At 35.2% G+C, this 21,929-nt stretch overlaps 1 protein-coding gene across 3 annotated transcripts in view; it reads right to left on the bottom strand.

The window, feature by feature from the left end:
* Nucleotides 1–21,929, bottom strand: part of SRBD1 (S1 RNA binding domain 1) — a 227,066-nt gene that overhangs the window by 84,049 nt on the left and 121,088 nt on the right. For all 3 annotated transcript variants that reach the window (XM_023223849.2, XM_023223850.1, XM_023223851.1), the window contains exons 15-16: nt 17,856–17,947; nt 7,172–7,254 (exon numbers count right to left, since the gene is read on the bottom strand). In XM_023223849.2, coding sequence (XP_023079617.1) covers nt 7,172–7,254; nt 17,856–17,947 — 175 coding nt within the window. The remainder of the gene's footprint in view (nt 1–7,171; nt 7,255–17,855; nt 17,948–21,929) is intronic.

Genomic DNA, 21,929 nt, shown 5'->3' on the forward strand with positions numbered 1-21,929 from the left:
GGCTGGATATAGAATCCAGTAAGAGTTCCAAAAACTTATTTTGGCCAACCATTTCATTCTCTATCATCATCAAATGATCTAACAGAGAGGCACAAAAGGAGGAAAGAGCACTGTTCTGGGTCTTTCCCACTTTACTGTGTGTGTTCATTACCAAATGGAGGTGTTAATGAGCATGAAAACATCTAAAACACAGTCCAAAGAAGAAAAAAAATCAAGTAAATCCAATGTACTTAAGTTGTGCTTTCAGGATATGACAAGGCCAAGCTAAACCACCATTCCCCACGTCCCAGAGAACTCAACAGAGCCAACCCTGCATCATCCTGCTCTCACTCTGGAGTGTTTTCTTGGGAGTAACACCAAGCCACTTTCCAGCAAAGTCTTTAGGGGTCAGTTAGGGATATGTTGTCATTTGACCACACTGGCTGCCTCTCTCTCCAGAAATAATGACAGGCATGTGTTTTTAAAATCACCTCTCCCCATTTTCTAAGACAAGGATTGGAACGCTGCCTTTAGCATTTTAGCTGTTATTAAACCAAAAGTATTTTAGTTTCCATTGAAATAATATTATAGCTTCTATTATTTCATCTATTTAACATTCTCTCTTTGAACAGCTTTCGTTTTTTAAATCAGCAGTGTTTGTCCATCTACTCGTATCTTAAATCAAAATGAAAATAAGTATTAAGTTTATACTGAAAGTACTTAGAAGTCCAGATTAAAAATAAATTCAGTCCCACTCTGGTTGTAAGGGAAATCTATGGTAATAGCTACACATTTCACAACAAATTTTTCCTAATACATATTCACTATAGGAAGTCTGAAAAACAGAAAGTGAAAAAAAAAAAAAATCACATCAACCGAAGAATAAGTATCAGTCACCTGCTGAGTCTTTTTTCTTCAATATAAACGCATGCCTACATTTTTAAAACACAAATTGGTTTTCTTTTTTTATTTATTTATTTTTCCTTTTTTTTTTTTTTGAGACGGAGTCTCGCTCTCTCGCCCAGGCTGGAGTGCAGTGGCCGGATCTCAGCTCACTGCAAGCTCCGCCTCCCGGGTTTACGCCATTCTCCTGCCTCAGCCTCCAGACTAGGTGGGACTACAAGCCCCGCCATCACGCCCGGCTAAATTTTTTGTTTTGTATTTTTTAGTAGAGATGGGGTTTCACTGTGTTAGCCAGGATGGTCTCGATCTCCTGACCTCATGATCCACCTACCTCAGACTCCCAAAGTGCTGGGATTACAGGCGTGAGCCACCGCACCCGGCAAATTGTTTTTATTCTCCATCAACCACTTTGTTGAAATTTAAAAATATTATGTCAAGAGCAATTTCTCACGTTATTAAATCTTCCTTGAAAGCCTGTTTTAAATAGTTGTATATTTCAACTCATATCATAATTTTAAAAACTATTTTGCTATTATAGTTGCTTCTAATATTTTGCTATTACAGCAAACTTATGTATGAATCTTAACAGCAGTTCTTATTGTCTTAGAACTAGCTAAAGGGAGAACTAAAAGAAATGAATTTTTACAAGTGCATTTTAATAGGTATTAACTATTTGCTAGAAACAGTAATTTAGACTTCTACCAGCAGTGTATATAAATGTTCACCTCACTGTATCCTTCTGACTTGCACAGATTTTTTCATCTTATTACAACTTTACTTAATTGTTAGGTTGAAATAATAACAGCTTTTAAAATTTGGGTTTCTTTGATAGAGAGAAATTTGTATATCTTCCACAGTAAATGGTATGCAGAGGCTCTTTACATATTTTATGTAAATGTTTTATATAAACCAACTACAAATGTATATAAATAAATGTATAAAACAAATGTATATAAACAAATGTATAAAACCTCTGAAAACATGATGATGAAAGAAGTCAATCATAAAAACCCACATATTGTATGATTTCATGTATATGAAGTATCTAGAGGAAAACAGATTAGTGTTGTCTAGGGCTGGCAAAGAAAGGACAATGGAGAATGACTGCTAATGAATGAGTTTCTTTTTTGGGGTGATGAAAATGTTCTATTTTCACAACTCTATGACTATACTAAAAAATCATTGACTTGTACATTTTAAATGAATGAATTGTATATGTGCAATTATGCATGTATCAATAAAGCTGGGTTTCTTTGTCTTTTTAAGAGATGAGTGTCTCACTATGTCATCCAGGCCGGAGTGCAGTGGTTATGCACAGGCATGATCATTGCTCACTATAGCCTTAAACTCCTGGGCTCAAATGATCGCCTGCCTCAGCGTCCTAAGTAGCTGAGGCCAGGTGTGTGTCACCATGCCTAGCTTCAAGCTGTTTTTAAAATGTATATAATAATATGGTATGGTCTAGTAAGACTCCTGCAAAAACAGTGAATTTGTCTCATTTAATTTTTAGAAAAGTTGGTAATACGCATATTTCTTGAAGCTATGCTGTTAGGTAACAGATTGCTCAGGGCACTTATATTTTCTTGGAAGACTATTATTAATAGGAAATATCTTTCTTTTTCCTATTTAATGATTTTGCCTTAAGTTCTATTTTGTCTAATGTCAATACTGCTATGGCTGTCTTTTTCATTTAAGTGGAACATTTTAATCCAAACCTTTAATATCAAGGCTGTTTTTTTCTTTAGGAGTGTCTCTTGCACATATGTAACTTAAAGCTGTGCTTTATTTTGTAAAGTCTGAAATTCTATTAATAGGAGAAGTTAGCCCATTCACTTTTAAATACCTATTACTTATTCCTATCTCCTTATATTTTGTTGTTTATTTCCTATACTTTCTTATTTTCTCTTCTCTACCTTTGGATGAAATTATAAACTTTTACATTTTACTCTCATGATTTATATTAACTATCTTATTTGTGGTTGTTCTTCATATGTTTCAGGTTATATTTTTAATCAAATTCTAGAGTTAATTTATATCTGAATCTTTTTCCTGAAAAAGAATCTTAATACTTTTTATCATTTATTTTTCTTCCACTCTCTCATGTTGAACTGATCTGATCCAGACTTAAATATTTAAAGATTAACATTATAGATTTTTAAAACTATCAGGCTCAACTATACATTTTACTGTGTGTACATGTTTCCCATGTCATGTCTTTCCCTTCTTTGGACACTCCCCTGCTTTTGGGAAGGGAATATTTCTTTTTCTTCTTTTTTTTTTTTTTTTGAGAGGGAGTCTCGCTCTGTCGCCCAGGCTGGAGTGCAGTGGCCGGATCTCAGCTCACTACAAGCTCCGCCTCCCGGGTTTACGCCATTCTCCTGCCTCAGCCTCCCGAGTAGCTGGGACTACAGGCGCCTGCCACCTCGCCCGGCTAGTTTTTTGTATTTTTTAGTAGAGACGGGGTTTCACCATGTTAGCCAGGATGGTCTCGATCTCCTGACCTCGTGATCCGCCCGTCTCGGCCTCCCAAAGTGCTGGGATTACAGGCTTGAGCCACCGCGCCCGGCCGGGAAGGGAATATTTCTATAAATTCTTTCAAAGAAGGTGTGAAACAATCAGAGAAGGTTCAAAATTGTTTTCATTTTCCACTCACACTGAATTGAATTATAAGTTCAAAATGTTTTTTTCCCACAACTTCACAATTACTGCATTCTATCTTCTATCATTTATTTTTTATCAATAATAGGCCTGATGTCAATCTCATTCTTTCCTTTGCAGATAAAGTATGTTTGCTCTCTGAATACTTTGTCAGTTCCTCTTTATCACATATTCTGAAATTTCATAAGCAGGCATTTAGTGTAGGCCTTTTGTTATTCTTTACTTCTGCACTCATAAGGTGTTTTCAGAAGACTTGTCTGTCTTCAGTTTGGGAAAATTTCCTTCTATTACTTCTGTGATTATAACTCCACACTATTTCAATTTTACATCAGATGAACACTGAAGGTTTAGAATGTCTTCTATATCATGTGACTTTTGTTCATGCTTTCCACCATTTTCAGTTCAAAACTGCATTCTGAAGGAACTCAATCTTCCAATTCATTAATTTGCTTTTAATTGTGTCCACTCTATTTAGTCCAATTATGCATTTTAATCCTGATAATTACATTCTTAAATTCTAAGATATTTGATAGGTTTGAATTCATTTTAATACATATGTTCTTTATAAATGCAATAATCTCTCTTTTCTCTCTGTGAATCTTACTTTCACTTATTTCAAAGTCTCTGTTACCTATTCATTGTCTCACTGGGTATTGCCTTTTGTTTATTAAGTTTGGTGCCTCATTTGTCTACCATAGGTTTTCCTCAAATGTTTAATCATTCTTGGTAGTGAGATCGTTTCAGAGTCCCTGTCTGTCTGTGTATGCTGTTTCTGTTTACTATTCCTCACCTCCAGTGATAATGTGGGAAATGCGGGACATCATGCCAGGTGTCATGTACATGGCAGGAATTTGTCTTCTCAGGATGAGGCTCCTTGAGCTTCCTGACAATCGAAGGTCTCTTGAGGTATCTCCCAGCCTCTCTGGCCTATGTTAAGGTCATTGCTTTAGCTTGGATTCAGAGTATATTGGGGAGGAGGTTACTACGGGCCTAGCTTCTCTATATGTATCTCGTTATTTAATACTTCAGACCCTCTCCCTACTATTTGAATCTGACTAGTTTGGCTCTACCTGGAACTGCACCTACCTCAAGAACACATTGATACACAATGATCTGTATATGTTTTGAACTGTGACTCCACCAGGTTTTATTTCTCCGTGGGTGTGATTCCTCATGCTTAGTATCTGTAAGGAATTCCTGAGATTTCCATCCACTAATGGAGGGACCCTTTCTTGTTTTCCCATGCTGTTATCAATTTATTCACATAAATATATATTTATATAGGTACACATGTACACCTTTTCTGTCAACGCATGGAATTAGGAGTTGTGAATATGCAGCTGATGAGGGTAGTGTAATTAAAGAAAAGCATTAATTCAGCCTACCATCTTGATCACGTTCTTAGTTTCATTATTTGCTGAACAGTGAGTAGTCCAATGTTAATATGGCTATTTTTTAAAATCTCAGACTCGTATATCCAACTTCTATTTGACATCTTTCCTTGAATTTCTTACAGGCATCTCAAGCTTAACATGTCTAAAACTGAATTACTGATCTTAATCTACCAAACCTGCTCTACTCAAGCATCATCCACGTATCAGAACCCTTGGAGCAAATTCTTCATAATTCCTTTTCCCTCACTTATCACCACATAGACCCGACAAAATAGACTTGACTTGTTTCCATCTTTACTGCTATTAACTTTGTCCAAGCACTATTATTTGTCACCTGGGCCAGTACAAGAACCTCCTAGTTGTTCCTATTGCTTCTCTTCTTCCTAAGTCACTCTTTCCAGATCAGCCAGAGCCAATGTTTAAAAATATAAATCAGATTATGTCACCTCCCATTGCTTAAAACTCTTCTATTACTTCTCACTGCTGTTAAAATGAATTCCAAAGTCTTTCACATTAAATGTTATCTCTGAATCCCAATCTGGAGGTTAAGTCTCCACTATTTATTTAAAGATCTCTTTGAAGTCAGTAGCTTATTAGCCTGCCCAGGTTTCATAAATTTGGAATCTTCTCTTTATTCCACTGCCTTGCCAAGATGCTCCATAACTTTATCTTGAATGAATATAATTCCTCTTCATTATAATGCCTATATCACAAAACTGTTATAGTTGTACTTTTTCTTTTTCGAGATGGAGTCTCGCTCTGTCACCCAGGCTAGAGTCCTGTGGCGCAATCTTGGCTCGCTGCAACCTCTGCATCCTGGGTTCAAGTGATTCTCCTGCCTCAGCCTTCCACGTAGCTGGGACTACAGACACACACCAACATACCTGGCTAATTTTTGTATTTTTAGTAGAGATGGAGTTTCGTCATGTTGGCCAGGCTGGTTTCAAACTCTTGACCTCCAGTGATCCACCTGCCTTGGCCTCCCAAAGTGCTGGGATTACAGGCATGAGCCACTGCATGTAGCCAGTTGTACTCTTTAGATAACGTCATTTCTATCTTACTTGTAGCTAGATCAGTCCCTTTACCAACTATCTTTCTGAAATGAGTAAGTCCAGTTAAAAGTCTGAATGCCTTAGTCCAACTTGCTATAAAATGGAAATATTCCCAGTTGAATCTCAATATGACAGGTTAATCCAAGTTTTGCTACCATGTGATCTTGGGTAAATGTCTTAAGTACTCCAGGACACAGACTCTTTTTCTATCAAAGGAGGAGGGTAGGGTTACACGAATTCTAAGGTGTCTTCCATATCTAGTAGTCACAAAATCCATGATATGATATATTTCTTTAGAAAAAGTGTAGTATAGTACCTATCATTCAAATCCCATAAAAATTATACTGAAGGAAATACTCTATTTCACAATTAACAGCTTTTGACAAAGAGGAAAACAATTTGACCCAAATCTTCTGGAGACAACTTAAGCCCCACGTACCATTTTGCTATCACCATAAATTCACTCTGCCAACGTTTAGTGCTGTCTTGAATTGTCCAATGAACACATACAACCTCAAGAATTAAAAATACAGTAACAACAAAAATGAGTACTACTATTACCTACCACTTCTCTAATCACACATAAGATCTACTTACTACTGTGAACATCAAGATCAATGCACGATATCACTATTGTAATTATTTTAGAATGCCACAAACTGTACCCCATGTAAGGTAAGAAACTTAATCAACTGAATGGTTTTAGACTATTTTGGGTAACGACCAAAAACGAACTATAATAATCAAGTAGGAATGGGAAATACAGGAAAAAAAACAAGACAGAGAAGGTACCAAAAACATTTCCTTGAAAGGTCAGTAAAGATCAATAGTTCATACCAGTTTACACAAAGAGCCAACAGGTCCCCGTAGTACCTCCACTTTTATAATAATGTTAAAAGAAGAGGCTCTCTCTCCAAATTAGTTATTAGTTTCATCCAGTGTTTTCATAGTCTTTAAATCTGACCACAGTCAATTCTAAGTCTTAATCAAAATCATTAACACCAGAACAACGATGACAAAAATAATTCCCTCTTTCCCTGATGACTTAAAACTCCTACTTCCCACAAACTGTATAACCTTGAAAATGGGAATCTACTCCCATAGACACTTAATTACTATGCCAGGTTTGAGTACTGCTCCTTGTATTGATGGATTTCATAAATTAAATGATCCACATTGCTTTACCTGATACATTCCAACTCCAATGTGCTTCGGCTCAATTTTCACTAGCTCAGCTAATGGATCTTGTACACGCCTCGCTATGGAAACTGAAAAAACAGAATCAGAAAACAAGTATGACTTAATGTGAAAAGCAGTACCTAATAATTACTTACATTAGTTCCTCATAATGTAAGTACTTAATCCTGTCCCTCCTCATCATCCCTCTAAAAAGGCCAACAATTTAGCTAAGTTTCAAAGTTCTCTTTTCCCTCCACACAAAAAGTAAATATAAACTTTCATGGTGAATTATGTCATCAGAATTTCTAAGCATTCTTGAACACAAGTAGTTTGACAGGATTATAGATTTAGAAAAACAAAACGTTTATTCCCTATACTTACATGATTACCTATTCATTCTTTATGTAAAGTATAATAGGATACCTCATACTTTACAGAGCAAGCAAAAATCTTGTTTTAAATAATTCTGCATTATTACAAATATGATATTTTTATATGTCAAATATGCTTATTAGAACTAGGTCCCCCAAATAATGAACAAATGATATAATTACCTCCTTTTTTAAATTTCTTTTTTTTTAGAGATAGGGTCTCACTCTGTTGCCCTGGATAGACTGCAGTGGTGCCATCACAGTTCACTGCAGCTTTGAATTCCTGGGCTCAAGCAATCCTCTTCCCTCACCCTTCCAAAGTATTGGGATTACAGGCATGAGCTACTGCACCCAGCAGAATCGTATCTTAATGCAACTAGAGATCAAGTTACTTGGCTAATGAATATACTCATGTGGCCTTGAATATGACTGCAAGATTGCCCTGGCACGTGATCTCCTTCTGTCCCAACTGCTTGTCTCTTAACACACCATAGTACTAATTACATCCCTTTCTTGACCATTACAATCTATGCTCAAGAAACTTTAGAGTTAATTTCAAACATTCCTTTAACTGTGTCACGATTTTACTTGATCGTCATTTATTGTCATTTTTTAACCAAGTATCAATAAAAATTCACATCTTTAATTTATAAGATAGAGTTAGCTAGAAAAAACGATATTTACAACTCTTACGAATAGTTCTAAAGGCAACCTCCCTCTCCAGTAGCATATTTACGTTGAGTCTTTCTACATGAACTGCTTCCATTTTCAAAACACATGGAAGCTGATCAGTGTCACCTTCTCATACAGGTTGGATGAAATATAAATTCATTAAGTGAAAATATTAAGACCATCAAGGAAAATCCTGTGCCTGTTTCCATGTTAAGCTGTTCAAGATCTGGAAACAAAAGTCATCTCTTGCAAGAGACTCTCAGATTCTCCAGTCACTGATTTGTACCACTTCTCTAATCAGACATAAGATCTACTTATCTACTGTGAACATCAAGTTCAACGCATGATCATTCAAGTCTTTTTCATATCCTTTATTACTACATCTAACATATAGTGACACACAGCTCCTTGCAAAGCAAGTTAGAGAACATTGAGCTGGTGTTATACAATCTATTTCTCTCCCAGAAGAGATGGGGATTACAAAGCCTTCACATACATTTTTATTATTTAAATAAATCAATTACAAAAGGTTAGTTAGTACAAGCATTGAAGGTGACAGGAGAAATGCTTTCCTCTAATAACCACATTCATAATTACAGATTTAAAGCAGAGATATGCTTGAATTTCTCTAAAGCAAGTATTATTTCTTTAGCTTAACATTTAAATGTGTAATGCAGTAAGAATGATTTTCAACACGTATACACTGCCTATATACTTTTGAGTAAAAACAACAAGAAAAGCCCCCACAACAGTAAACCAAGTCAAGAATTTAAGAATATATGGATACCTCATTGTATTGCATTTCATTTTATCGTGCTTCTCAGACACTGCATTTCTTACAAATTGAAAATTTGTGGCAACCTTGAATTGGGCAAGTCTATTGGTGCCATTTTTCCAACAGCATGGGCACACATCTGGTCACTGTGTTACACTCTGGTAACTCTCAGCAATATTTCAAAATTAAATTATATTTGTTATGGTAATCTGTGACCAATGATCTTTGATATCACTATTGTAATTGTTTTAGAACATCACGAACCACACCTATAAGGTAACAAACTTAATCAATAAATGATGTGTGTGTTCTAACTGCTCCACCAACTGGCTATTCCCCCTCTCCCTCTCCTGGGGCCTCCCTATTCCCTGAGATACAATGCTACTGAAATTAGGCCAATAAATAACCCTACAATGGCCTCTAAGTGTTCAAGTAAAAGGAAGAATCACATATCTCTTACTTTAAATCAAAAGCTAGAAATAATTAAGCTTATTGAAAAGACATGTTGAAAGCCGAGAAAGGCTGAAAGGTGGCCCTCTTGGGCCAGTTAGCCAAGTTGTGAATGCAAAGGAAGAGTTCTTGAAGGAAATTAAAAGTGTAACTCCAGTGAACACAAAAATGATAAGAAAGCAAAACAACTTTTTGCTGATATGGAGAAAATTTGAGTGATTAAACCAGCCACAACATTCCCTTAAGCCAAAGTGTGATCCTGAGCAAGGTCCTAACTCTCTTCAATTCCATGAAAGCTGAGAGAGGTGAGGAAGCTGCAAAAGAAAAGTTTGAAGACAGCAAAGGCTGGTTTGTGAGGGTTAAGGAAAGAAGCCATCTTCCTAACATAAAAGTACAAGGTGAAACAGCAATTGCTGATATAGAAGCGGCAGCAAGTTATCCAGAAGATCTAGTTAAGATCATAATGAAGGTGGCTACAATAAACAGCAGATTGTCAATGTAAACAAAATAGCCTTCTCGTGGAAGAAGATGTCATTTCATTTAGGACTTTCATATCTAGAGAGGAGAAGTCAATGCCTGGCTTCAAAGATTCAAAAGACAGACTGACTCATTTTATTAGAGGGGAATGCAGCTGGTGACTTTAAGTTGAAGTCAGGGCTCATTTGCCATTTTGAAAATCCCTGGGTTCTTAAGAATTATGCTAGATCTACTCTGCCTGTGCTCTATCAATGAAACGACAAAGCTTGCATGATGGCACATATGTTTACAGCATGGCTTACTGAATATTTTAAGCTCACCGTGGAGACCTACTGCTCAGAGTAAAAGATTCCTTACAAAATATTAGTGCTCACTGACAATGCACCTGTCATCCAAGAGCTCTGATGGAGGTGTACAAGATTAATACTGTTTTCATGCCTACTAACACAACATCCATTCTGTATACCATGGGTCATGGAGTAATTTTGACTTTCAAGTCTTATTTTTTAAGAAATACATTTTGTAAGGCTATAGCTACCACAGATGGTGATTTCTCTGAGGATCTGGGCAAAGTACGTTGAAAATTTTTGGAAAAGGATTTACCATTCTAGATGCTATTAATAACATTCATAATTCATAGGAGGAGGGCAAAATGTCAACATTAACCAGAGTTTGGAGGAGGCTGATTTCAACTCTCATGGATGACTTTGAAGGATTCAATACTTTGGTGGAGAAAGTCACTTCACATGTGGTGGAAATAGCAAGAAAACTAGAATTAGAAGTGGACCCTGAAGATGTGACTGAATTGCTGCAATCTCACAATCAAATTTGACATAATGAGGAGCTGCTTTCTTAGGGATAAGCAAAGAAAGTGGCTTCTTGAGGTGGAATCTACTCCTGGTGAAGATGCTATGAACACTGTGGAAATGACAAAAGATATCTAGTATTACATAAACTTTGTTGATAAAGCAGCAGCAGCAGGAATGGATAACATGGACTTCAATTTTACATAAAGTTCTACTGAATGTAAAATGCTACCAAACAGCATCACATGCTACAGAGAAACCTTTTGGGAGAGGAGAGTCCACTGATGCAACAGACTTCATTGTTGTCTTATATTAAGAAACTGCCACCACATCTCAGCCTTCAGTAACCACCACACCGGTCAGCAACCATCAACATCAAGGCGAGACCCTCCACCAGCAAAAAGATTGTGAACTGCTGAAGGCTCAGATGATCATTAGCATTTTTAACAATATTTTCTAATTAAGGTGTGTACATATTTTTTTGAGATATAATGCCATTAGATTCTTAACACACTACAGTGGAAACATAACTTTTGTATGCACTGAGAAAACAAAAATGTCATACAACACTTTTATAACTCCTATATCCAAGCTTTAGAGAGAGATGGTGCTACTTTCCTGCCGGCAAGATAATCAAGGATGAGTTGTTTAGTAGACAGTAATAATGCAGAGCTCTAGGTTGAGAATGATCAAGTCGACAATAGATTCTTGAAAGTAAGAGGGAGGCAGCTCAGGAAAAGGGAGTCTAATGAATTGCTGATAAAGATAATTAAGAGGGAGGAAGAGTTATGGCCCAAAACTTAGGGAACGTCTACATTTTGAGACAAAGAAGAAAAGGAGGAAGTAATAAAAGAGGCAGAGAATAAATGATGAGGACGGCAAAGTAAGAGAAGTCAAAAAGATTTCTGGAAAATGTTAAACATAGTTACATGCACCCCAATTTTTATTCTCAGGTATACGCTCAAGAGAAATGGAAACATTATGTTCATATAAAATGTTATTCATGAATTTTCACAGCAGCCTTATTCACAACAGCTAAAAATGTTAAAAAAAAAAAAAAATCCATCAACTGATGACTAAACAAAATGTTGTATACCCATACAATAGAATGTTATTTGGCAATAAAAAGAAATGAAGGGCTGATACATGCTACAGCATGTTGAATCTTGAAAACATTATGCTTAAGTGAAAGAAGCCAGTCACAAAGACCACATATTGTATGATTTCTTTTATGTGAACTGTCCAGAACAGGAAAATCCATACAGAGAGAAAATACATTCATGTTTGCCAGAAGTTTGGGTGGTGAGTGAAGACAGTAATGGAAGTGATTGCTAATGGGTATGGGCTTCTTTTTGGGATGAAGATATAAAACTAGATGGTGGGGATAGTTGTACAGCTCTGACTATACTAGAAAACACTGACTTACACACTTTAAAAGGGTAAATTTTATGTTATGTAAATTATATCTCAACAAAGCTATTGTTTTTTAAAATGTAGTATGTCCAAATGTATGCCAAATACTATTTTGCCCACATATAATGACAATAGTTTGCTGTTTCACTACTATTCACCATTGTTCAGAAAACTCTAGTTGATGCAACTTGACAAAAAGGGAAGATATAAATATTGAAATGACATTATTTACATATGATTATCTACCTAGAAAACCTAAGCAAGTCAAATGAAGAAATATCAGAACTAACAAGATTCCAATTAGCTGGGTAGTTTCAAGACACACAAACAAAAACTGATGCTTCTAACATATGCTATCAAACCAATAACACAGGAGTTGGGGAGTGGAGAGAATGAGGAGATGCTGGTGAAAGAGTATGTACTTGTAGTTATACGTTAATAAATTACAGAGATCTTATGTATAGTATGATGAAATTAAAATGTAATAAAAACAATAAAACAATAGAATCATGGATAAAAATCTATTCACAATGTTAAACATACACACACACACAGACACACACACACACACATATGTATATAAACAACCCATGAATAATAAAAATAAAACATGCAGAACAGGGATGAAAGTGGAAATTTTACAGAATTTCACTCTATATACTATAGACTTTTACAAGTACAGTCATCCTGTATCCTTGGGTGACTGGTTCCAGGACCACTGCAGACACCAAAATCTGTGGATGCTCAAGTACTTTATATAAAATGGAGTACCATTTGCAGAGAACCTACACACACCCTGCCATATACTTTAAATCACCTATAGGTTACTTATAATACCTAATACAATGTAAATGCTATGTTAATAATTGTTATACTATATTTTCAAATCTATATTATTTTTATTGCTGTATTTTTTTTTTAATACTTTCAATCCACGGTTGAATCTGTGGGCATGTGCAGAGGGTCAACTGTATTTATAAAATGGCTTTAAAGTTCATTTGCAAAAAAAAAAAAAAGAAATACTATGAAAATGCAATTTTAAAAAATTAAAGCAAGTCATATTATAAGCCACAGAAATTGAGAGTTGCATTGTGGTAGGCTACATAGACCAATGAAATGAGAACATAACGTACATATAGGGATTTTAGTTTTTTTATAAATGCTAATTTATAAAATGGTAACACAGCTCAATGTATACAGGAAAACAATTAATATGGGATAATAATACAAACAGTTAAGCATTAGAGAAAGAAATTACATTTGATATGCCAAAAGTTGGGGAAGGGATCCCAGACTGAGTAAAGATTATCATCCTAAAAGATACGCAACCAGAGCTACTTCCTATGGATAAGTGGTTGAGTATATAACTTGCATGCCCACATACAGTAACCTTGAAAGCAACATTTCTCTTCACTTCATAATATGTCTTATATCCAAAGAAAAAGAATGTCATGGGTTTTGGCCTTTCAATTCTATGAAATATCTAGAATCCTAAAGCTTCTGGAGCAAATCAATTTATTTGCTTAAAAGACTATAGTGAACTGTACTATCTTTAAAATTTGTCTCATCCTGTTATCTAGCAATATTAGACATCTGTATTTTTAAAGTCCAATATTCATCTCATTTTATCCTTCCCCTTGACGTCAAGACAGGAACAGAGGAAAATAAGTAAAATTCTCCCATGTTGTCTTTTTTAGCCAACAACTCCAAATCAGAATTTTTTCGCTATAATGTTTATTAAAATGTAGTTTTAGCAGTCTTGATGCAAATCTATTGTAATCTTGACCCTCTAAGTAATAATTACATTTTTGAACAAGAAGCTGAGAAATATGTTGAACTGAAAAAAATTTTCTGTATCCTCGCTGTAATGGAGGTAGACTGAAGGTTACCCAACTAGTATAAACTTTTCAAAATTCATAGATGATGTACCTAAAAAGGGTGACTTTTACTTTATGTAAATATATCTCTAAATAAATAAAATATTTTTTATTTCTCTGAGAATGTTAAACTTTTTCTTCTGTCTTCATCATCTCTATTTCCTCCAAGTAGTTTTTTTTCTTCCCTACTGTATTTTGGCATCTGTTTTTAATATTAATAGTGTAAGTTTTCATTACATGTTAGGTGACCTTTGACTGTCCAACAGGGGCAGGATGCTAAAACAATGACATTAAGTGCTTTGCCCAGTGGTAAGGCTTATTAACTATGGCTTTACTTTGGGTGCTCTGGCCATTTCTTTGTGGTACCTCTAATCTCAAGTTTCTTCAATGTTGTCTCTTGTATTGGCAGAGTCCTCTTATCTGCATAGATTTATTCCTCTCTAAGATCTCTACAACTGCATGTAAATATTTCCTCAACTCCCCTTTACTTCAGTAGCATCCCCACTCTCATTTGTAAGCTGTGTCCTCCTTTGTAGAATCCTTCTGTTTAACCCTCTCCAGAGAACAAATCCCCAGTCTTCTGCAAAGGTAGTGAAAAGACAGTTCCTCAACTGTTGTGGAAGGGGATGTTAATTGCTGTTGTTGTTTTATTGAGGTGAAATTCTTGTAACATATAATTAACTATTTTAAAGTACAGAAATCAGTGGTACTTAGGATACTTGCAATATTGTGCCTCACCACCTCTATCAAGTTCCAAAACATTTTCATTGTGCCAAAAGAAAACCCTGTACCCATTAAGCAGTCACTCTCCATTCCTGTCTCTCCCCAGTCCCTGACAACCTCCAGTCAGTTTTCAATCTCTACAGATTTGTCTATTCTGCACATTTCATATAACCATACAATATGTGGTCTTTTGGCATGACATTTTTGAGGTTCACACGGTATTGTAGCATGTACCAGTACTTCATTCTTTTTATGGCTGAATGATATTCCACTGTATGGCTGTACCACATTTTGTTTATTCTTTCATCATGTGAGTTGTTTCCAACTTTTAGCTATTGTAAATAATGCTGCTATAAGCACTTGCATACAAGTATTTTGGCTGAATACCTGTTTTCAATTTTTCTGGGGACATGTGTAGGAGTGAAATTGCTGGGCCTATGTTTAATTTGGTCTCGTTGCTTTTTAAACAGACTTTCAACCAATACTTTCAGTTTCAACCCAGCCTCAACCCTCTCAGCATACTTCCAAAGTACCTGGCATCATTTCCTGAACCTATAGGGGTTGCGTGATCCATCCTAGGTTAGTTCCGTATTTTCTACAATGCTGTCTCAGAATTCAACATTCTCAAGTTGACTAGGTGACTTATTGCTCATCTATCCACTTTAAGCTTCAAATCTTGTTGTTGTTGCTATTTGTTCTCCCATTCCTTTTATCTTAGTAGGTTTTATCTTAGTAGGTTTATGCTTTCATTCTATCACGTCATTTTAATCAATTTCAGAAGGAGAGAAGGAATGAAACATACACTCAATCTTCCACTTTAAATCCATAATAAACAGTTTAACATTATCCATCTACTATATCCATCCAATTTAAAGGCCATGTACAATGCATCATGGGGAATATAAGCATATATATAGAAGACAACTTCTGTTTTCAGTAAGCTGATAAACTGGTCAATGAGATGTAATAATGAGGGTCATTTTCTTACACATGCTTAACACACAAATGAATGCTGAAGTTCTGTTATATTCTTATACAGTAAACATTTAGAGGACTTAAAGGTAAAATCCACACCTGTAGGTAGCTCAGATCTCACATAAAGTAAAAAGTCACCCCTGGCATTAATCACCAGGAAAAAGAAAGACTCTCAATGAGAAATAGGAATTGAAAAGAAAGTGGACTCTAGAAAACCAAGAGTAGAGACTCCAACCTCTTTGAATATTTGACTCCAGGACCAGACTCAAAAGTGTCTAGGTATATATTAAACATGGTCATTGCCACATAGAAGTGAGCTAAGACACAGAAGGAAGACACAGATAGTTAAACTGAATCACACACTGAAGACACAGCAGACTTTGAAATTAGAGTAATTAGAACCATATAATGATTTTCCATTTTATTATCCTCTCTTTTCATAGAATCTTGTTGGAATGTTTTAATTCTGTTTCACCTATAATACTGTGACAATTATTTACACACTTGGGCCAGTGGTTAAGAAGAAACAGCAGTCTCTTCAGCAGTGGGAGGCCTGAGGGATTGTTATCTCTCAGAAAATATGGTCTAAATATTTTTTCCAACACACTATTGGGAGATACCTTCTCAGTGCCAACTTGAGAAATTCTGGATTTTATTTTGTTATAAATGAAAGTGCCCTTTTATCATAGAAATTAGGTACACAAATATTATGTGCACATTTACTGGTTAAGTGGCCTCTTTAAGCCTTAGTTTCCTATTTTAAAAGTGGGGATAATAATAAATATCTCACAGGGCAATAGAGAGGATAAAATAATCTTAGTAACATACTACAATGTTTCACATATACTAAGTGCTTAAAAAATTACTATTAGCAGATCCCAGTATGACTACTTTTCTATTCCTTCTGCCATTATTATTAAAAGGCAACCACAAAAAGAGTACATGGTGAGGAGATAGAAATCACGCTGAGCTGCTGTGCTAACAAGCAGCTTCCCAGGAGAAGCAAGATTTTTAGCTGGGATTTAAGAAGATGATCATTTTAGAGAGGGAATTATGTCATGAAACAACTGGCGGGAAACTACAAGTTCTTTTGGATGTAAGAACACTTTTAGATTTAGATTAATGTAAAAATTTCATATATATCTCTCCAGGTATAAATTTCAAGAACAGCCAATGAAATCTGACGATAATATTTAAGGAAAAAATTAAATAACAGGTCCATTACTAACCAAGTGGTCTAAATATTCACCTATTATACAGAAAAATGCACTGACCTGATCTAACATATTGCTTATGATACCAACTGCTTTCATGAAATGCATCAAAGTATCTTAATTTCTTCACACACAAGATTTTGACTATTCCACATTACAGAAATCAAAGCAATCAAATACAACTAAAATTGAAGCAGGCTGTTTTAAGTAAAATATGATCAAATGACAACTCTATTAGCAAGACGAGAGACTAGTCATTTGACAAATATTTGGCACTAAACTGAAAGTCTGTGTACATTCATAAATTTGTATTACAAATATTTTGTTACTATATTACTTTTTGCCAACAAAAAGCTTTAATAATATTTTGTAACAATAATAAAAGGTCTTATTGAGACAGAGTCTCACTCTGTCGCCCAGGCTGGAGTGCAGTGGCATGATCTCGACTCACTGCAACCTCTGCATCCTGAGTTCAAGCAATTCCCTGCCTCAGTCTCCTGAGTAGCTTGGATTACAGGAACCTGCCACCATGCCCCACTAATTCTTGTATTTTTAGTAGAGACGGAGTTTCACCATCTTGGCCAGGCTAGTCTTGAACTCCTGACCTCGTGATTCACTCGCCTCGGCCTCCCAAAGTGCTGGGATTACAGGCTTCAGCCACCGCACCCAGTCTATTATTTTTATTACTGAACTCTCTGGCATATAATGTTGCTAAAGACTTTGTGGGTTAACTTTCCACTACAGAATAGTAGTGTTCTTTAAAATAGTACAATATTCTTCCTCTTCTTTTCCGTAATCACTTTCTTTCTAATATGCCAATTCTTATGCATGTAGTGTAACTTTAAATTTTCTTTGATATTTAGAATATTTAGCATGCCACACATGCTGTCCAAAATATCAAAATCACATGTTTTTGTGATGGTTCATAGTTTCTTACCTGCACTTCTCAAATTAGGGTCCAGTCCTGGCATCTCTTTGTTAGCTTCAGGGCTGACACTGTAGATTGATGCTCCTGCTTCACTGACGATACTGAGAAGACAGAAAAAGGGGAATATCATTTTCCAAACTTCCTGCCTGGTCAAAGAAAATAAAGGAATGAAACCAGGAATTACAAGAAAAAAAAAAAAAACAGGGCAAAGTGTTCTCTTCATATCTCAATGATACTGATAGCATCTAATATTTCATTAATATAAAATGATGATGCAGTGTTTGTTTTTTTCACATATGAAATACACAGACTTAAATCCATAATGAATTCAATCATTTGCTTTCTGTCACTGGTAACAATAGACGGTTTACAGATTAATACAATGAATACCCTCCCATGATGCCAACTTCAAAATTTTCAGAATGCACTTAGCCTCTCCTGTGTTTATAATCCATATTGACTGACATTTATGATTCTTATCTGGATTAATCATTCTAAGGCATCTTGGAGAGCATATGGACATATGTGTACATATGTGCACATGCAGACATACAAAGAACCACCATCATAAGCACTGTTATTGTTATTACCTGGTTATAATTTACAACCACAACATGGAAAAAAGGGGGGGATCAGACAGGATGTCATCCGACTTTTCAGGAGGGTCTGAAAATCATCATCCTTTCAGTGAACTTAAAGCCTTCCACTCAAGCAGGTGTTAATTCATTTCATCATTTATTTAATCAAATAGTCACACAAATCATTCTCTTTCATTCTCTTCCTTTCTTCTTTGGCTACAAATACCATACAAACTGCAATGAGAATACTGTCTTACAGCTGACATTTGTATTGGGATTGCCATTTGTACAGCTTATCAGAAATTTTTACGTTAGAGTTCTCCTTTACGATATGACATGCAAAGAAACATCATCTACTCTAAGTACACACAATACATGTGGCTCTATACCACGTGACCATGTAGGTGTCAATATTCAAAACCAGAAACATATTAGGACTCACTTTTTAATCCACTCTTAGCAACCTCTCTCTTTCTCTGCTCCTCAGTATTTACTTCAATTGTATGAGGCAAATTTAACGGATGACATTTAACATACTGCCCCACTGTAACAACTGAATATTGAGAAGTATAATGTGGAAAAGTTAGTTTGTTATCCCCATCTTTGGAGAATTCTTGAATAAATTTTTATGACAAATGTAAGCCACCATAACTTGAAAAGATTATTCTGGGGAATGTGAGGACTTCTCTTTCTGCAACCAAGATCTACTATCTTAAATTTAAATAGAAAAAAATAAACACTACAACTGAAAAGCAAGCTGCTCATCTGTTTTTCATCATCACCATCATCGTGATACAATAAGAGCTAACTGAGTGCATATTATACACAAAGCAAAAAAACACTTTACAGACATTATCTCATTTAACAGAGTAGGTTCCATTTTGGGGATAAGTAATAAGCCCAAGATCATATAGCTGGAAAGGAACTGAGTTAGATTTGGAACCTAACCTGCTTGCTTTCCAAGTCTGAGCCTTAACTAGCACAACCAGGTAACCCTTAAATAGTTTCTCAAACTCTCAATAAAATGAGAATTCACACTTTTGTGCCAAACAACAAATGCAACATATTTTCTAAGGAAGAGCTATTTTCCTAAACAAAAGATCCAGAAGAACTCACATCTCTCTTCTTTTACCTTTATCTTTGATCAAAAGGTAAAGCGGATTGTTTACTTATCTAAAGCAGAACTTAAGGACATACAGGAGTCAAATATGTTCCATAACTTCAGAGACCAGCTTTAAAATTAAAAGGTAATATTGCTTTTTCTCCAAAATGAGATTTAGATTATGCTTATCTTCTAATAATATAATGATCAAGGAGAAAATGTAATGTTAAATAAAGCTTGTGGTGAAGAAAATGTAGTGTGACATAATAATGTGATGTTAAAACTAACTTAAGAAGTGATTTTTTCAGTTCCATTATGGTGGCATTTCCTAACCGGGGGCCCTTGGACTACTGGGCAGGGAGAGGCAGGATTAATCAGAACTGTACGTAAAATGTTTGTGTTTATATACATTTCTCCCCTAGGAAAACAAGCTCTAGCATTCATTGACTACTTAAAAGAAATTCATGACCCCCCAAAAGGTTAAGAAATGCTGCTTAACCCAGGATAAGAATATTTAGCAACCAGCTATGGAAAATTCAGTTTTAAATACAAATCAACAATCAATCTAAGAAAGTCTTTTCTAAAAAGACAGAGTATCCACAAAAGTACAGGCTAGACCTATTATTAAGAGAAAAGAATATTTTTTCAAATATCACCACAGATTTATTTTCTATCATTTCCAGAAGCCTCCAAAGTTACAACAATTTAAATAAAAGGAACTTAAATGGTAAATAAAAATTCCAATTAACTGTGGTTTTTAGCAATCGGGTACCTGAGAATTTGCCGGGCTCTTGGAGGTTATAATTTTCAATAGACTGAGGGAAACTATTGCAAAGGAAAACACTCAGATAATAAATATTCCTCCAAATACCATACTGCCATTTCTTTTAAACAGAGGAATACAAAACAGATGTGACACATTGCACCCAAAGATTTTGGATTAACATTAATATTAAATCAATACAAAATGTAGTAAATTTCATATGCTTTAGCTACTGAATAGTAAGCGTCTGTAAATAGTTCAGTGCTCAGCATAGATCAGAAATCTTAAAAACCTAAATGAACAGAAAAACCTCAACATTGAGTACTTCAATATAAAACCTGTAAGGACCAAAGAAGTATATGTGACAAGAATTCATGAAACAAATCAAACTGGGAGAGGTGATGATTTTTTTCCAGACGTTGTTAAGAACAAAAGCTATAATACCGTCCCTTTTTCATTCCTATTTAAGAGTTCAAGAACAGACACTTGCCAAAAGTATACTAGATTTACAAAAACACTTTCTGTTTGATGGGAAATTTTCCAATAAATTATTGGGAAATTATTCCAATTATCTCTAATATATTTTGAAGAAAGCAAAAAAGAACTTTATATAAAATTCATATATCTAACGATTTAATATTACATTTCACGAAACAAATTTCTCACCAGTACAAACAAATTAGGCTCAAAATTCTAGCAATTTGATTATTTTATGTATTTTGCCATGAAGCAGATAAGACTGAGCAGAATTTATTATTTCGGGGGATTTTAACTGCCACAGTTGTAATTCAACTCGTTATTTACAGATTATTACAGTACTCAGAAGGTCCTTCAAATTGCTATAGTTGAGACCTTCACCTAAACCAATACATTAGCGTTTCAAGTTTTAGATATAAGAAAGTACACTTCAGAAGCTACCACTGAATTTACATTTTACCAGATCTATAATATGACAATTCTCTATAATTGATAATTAAAAAGAGATTTTATTTAATTAAGCACTATTTTTAGGATTTTTATTTTAAGGAAACAAACCACACACTTATAAACCAAAAAGCAAATAAAGTACTCACAATATCAATGCATTCACTTTCATATTTTTTGACAAAAACCTTATGAGTTAAAAATGCTAAGTTTTATTTAATTAATTTATTTTTTTGAGACAGAGTCTCGCTCTGTTGTCCAGACTGGAGTGCAATGGTACGATCTTAGTTCACTATGACCTCCACCTCCCAGGTTCAAGTGATTCTCCTGCCTCAGCCTTCCAAGTAACTGGAATTATAGGCGCCCACCACCATGCCTGGCTAATTTTTGTATTTTTGGTAGAGACGGGATTTCGCCATGTTGGTCAGGCTGATCAGAATCCCTGACCTCAGGTGATCCACCCGCCTCAGCCTCCCAAAGTGCTGGGATCACAGGCATGAGTCACCATGCCTGGCACAAAAATGCTAAGTTTTATCTTAGGTAAAATTCAATGGTGTTACTTACATAAAGCGAATCATTAATCAATATAATTTGTTTTCTTTATAAAAGATATATGTTTAAACAATAGAATTGATATCGCTACAGTTTACAAGTCTTTTCTACTATGACAGATTGCATATTGATGGACCTTTTAAAACTAGGTTTCCTAAAACATT

This window comes from Piliocolobus tephrosceles, chromosome 15 (assembly GCF_002776525.5).
Source record: "Piliocolobus tephrosceles isolate RC106 chromosome 15, ASM277652v3, whole genome shotgun sequence".
In the NCBI taxonomy this organism is placed as follows: domain Eukaryota; kingdom Metazoa; phylum Chordata; class Mammalia; order Primates; family Cercopithecidae; genus Piliocolobus; species Piliocolobus tephrosceles.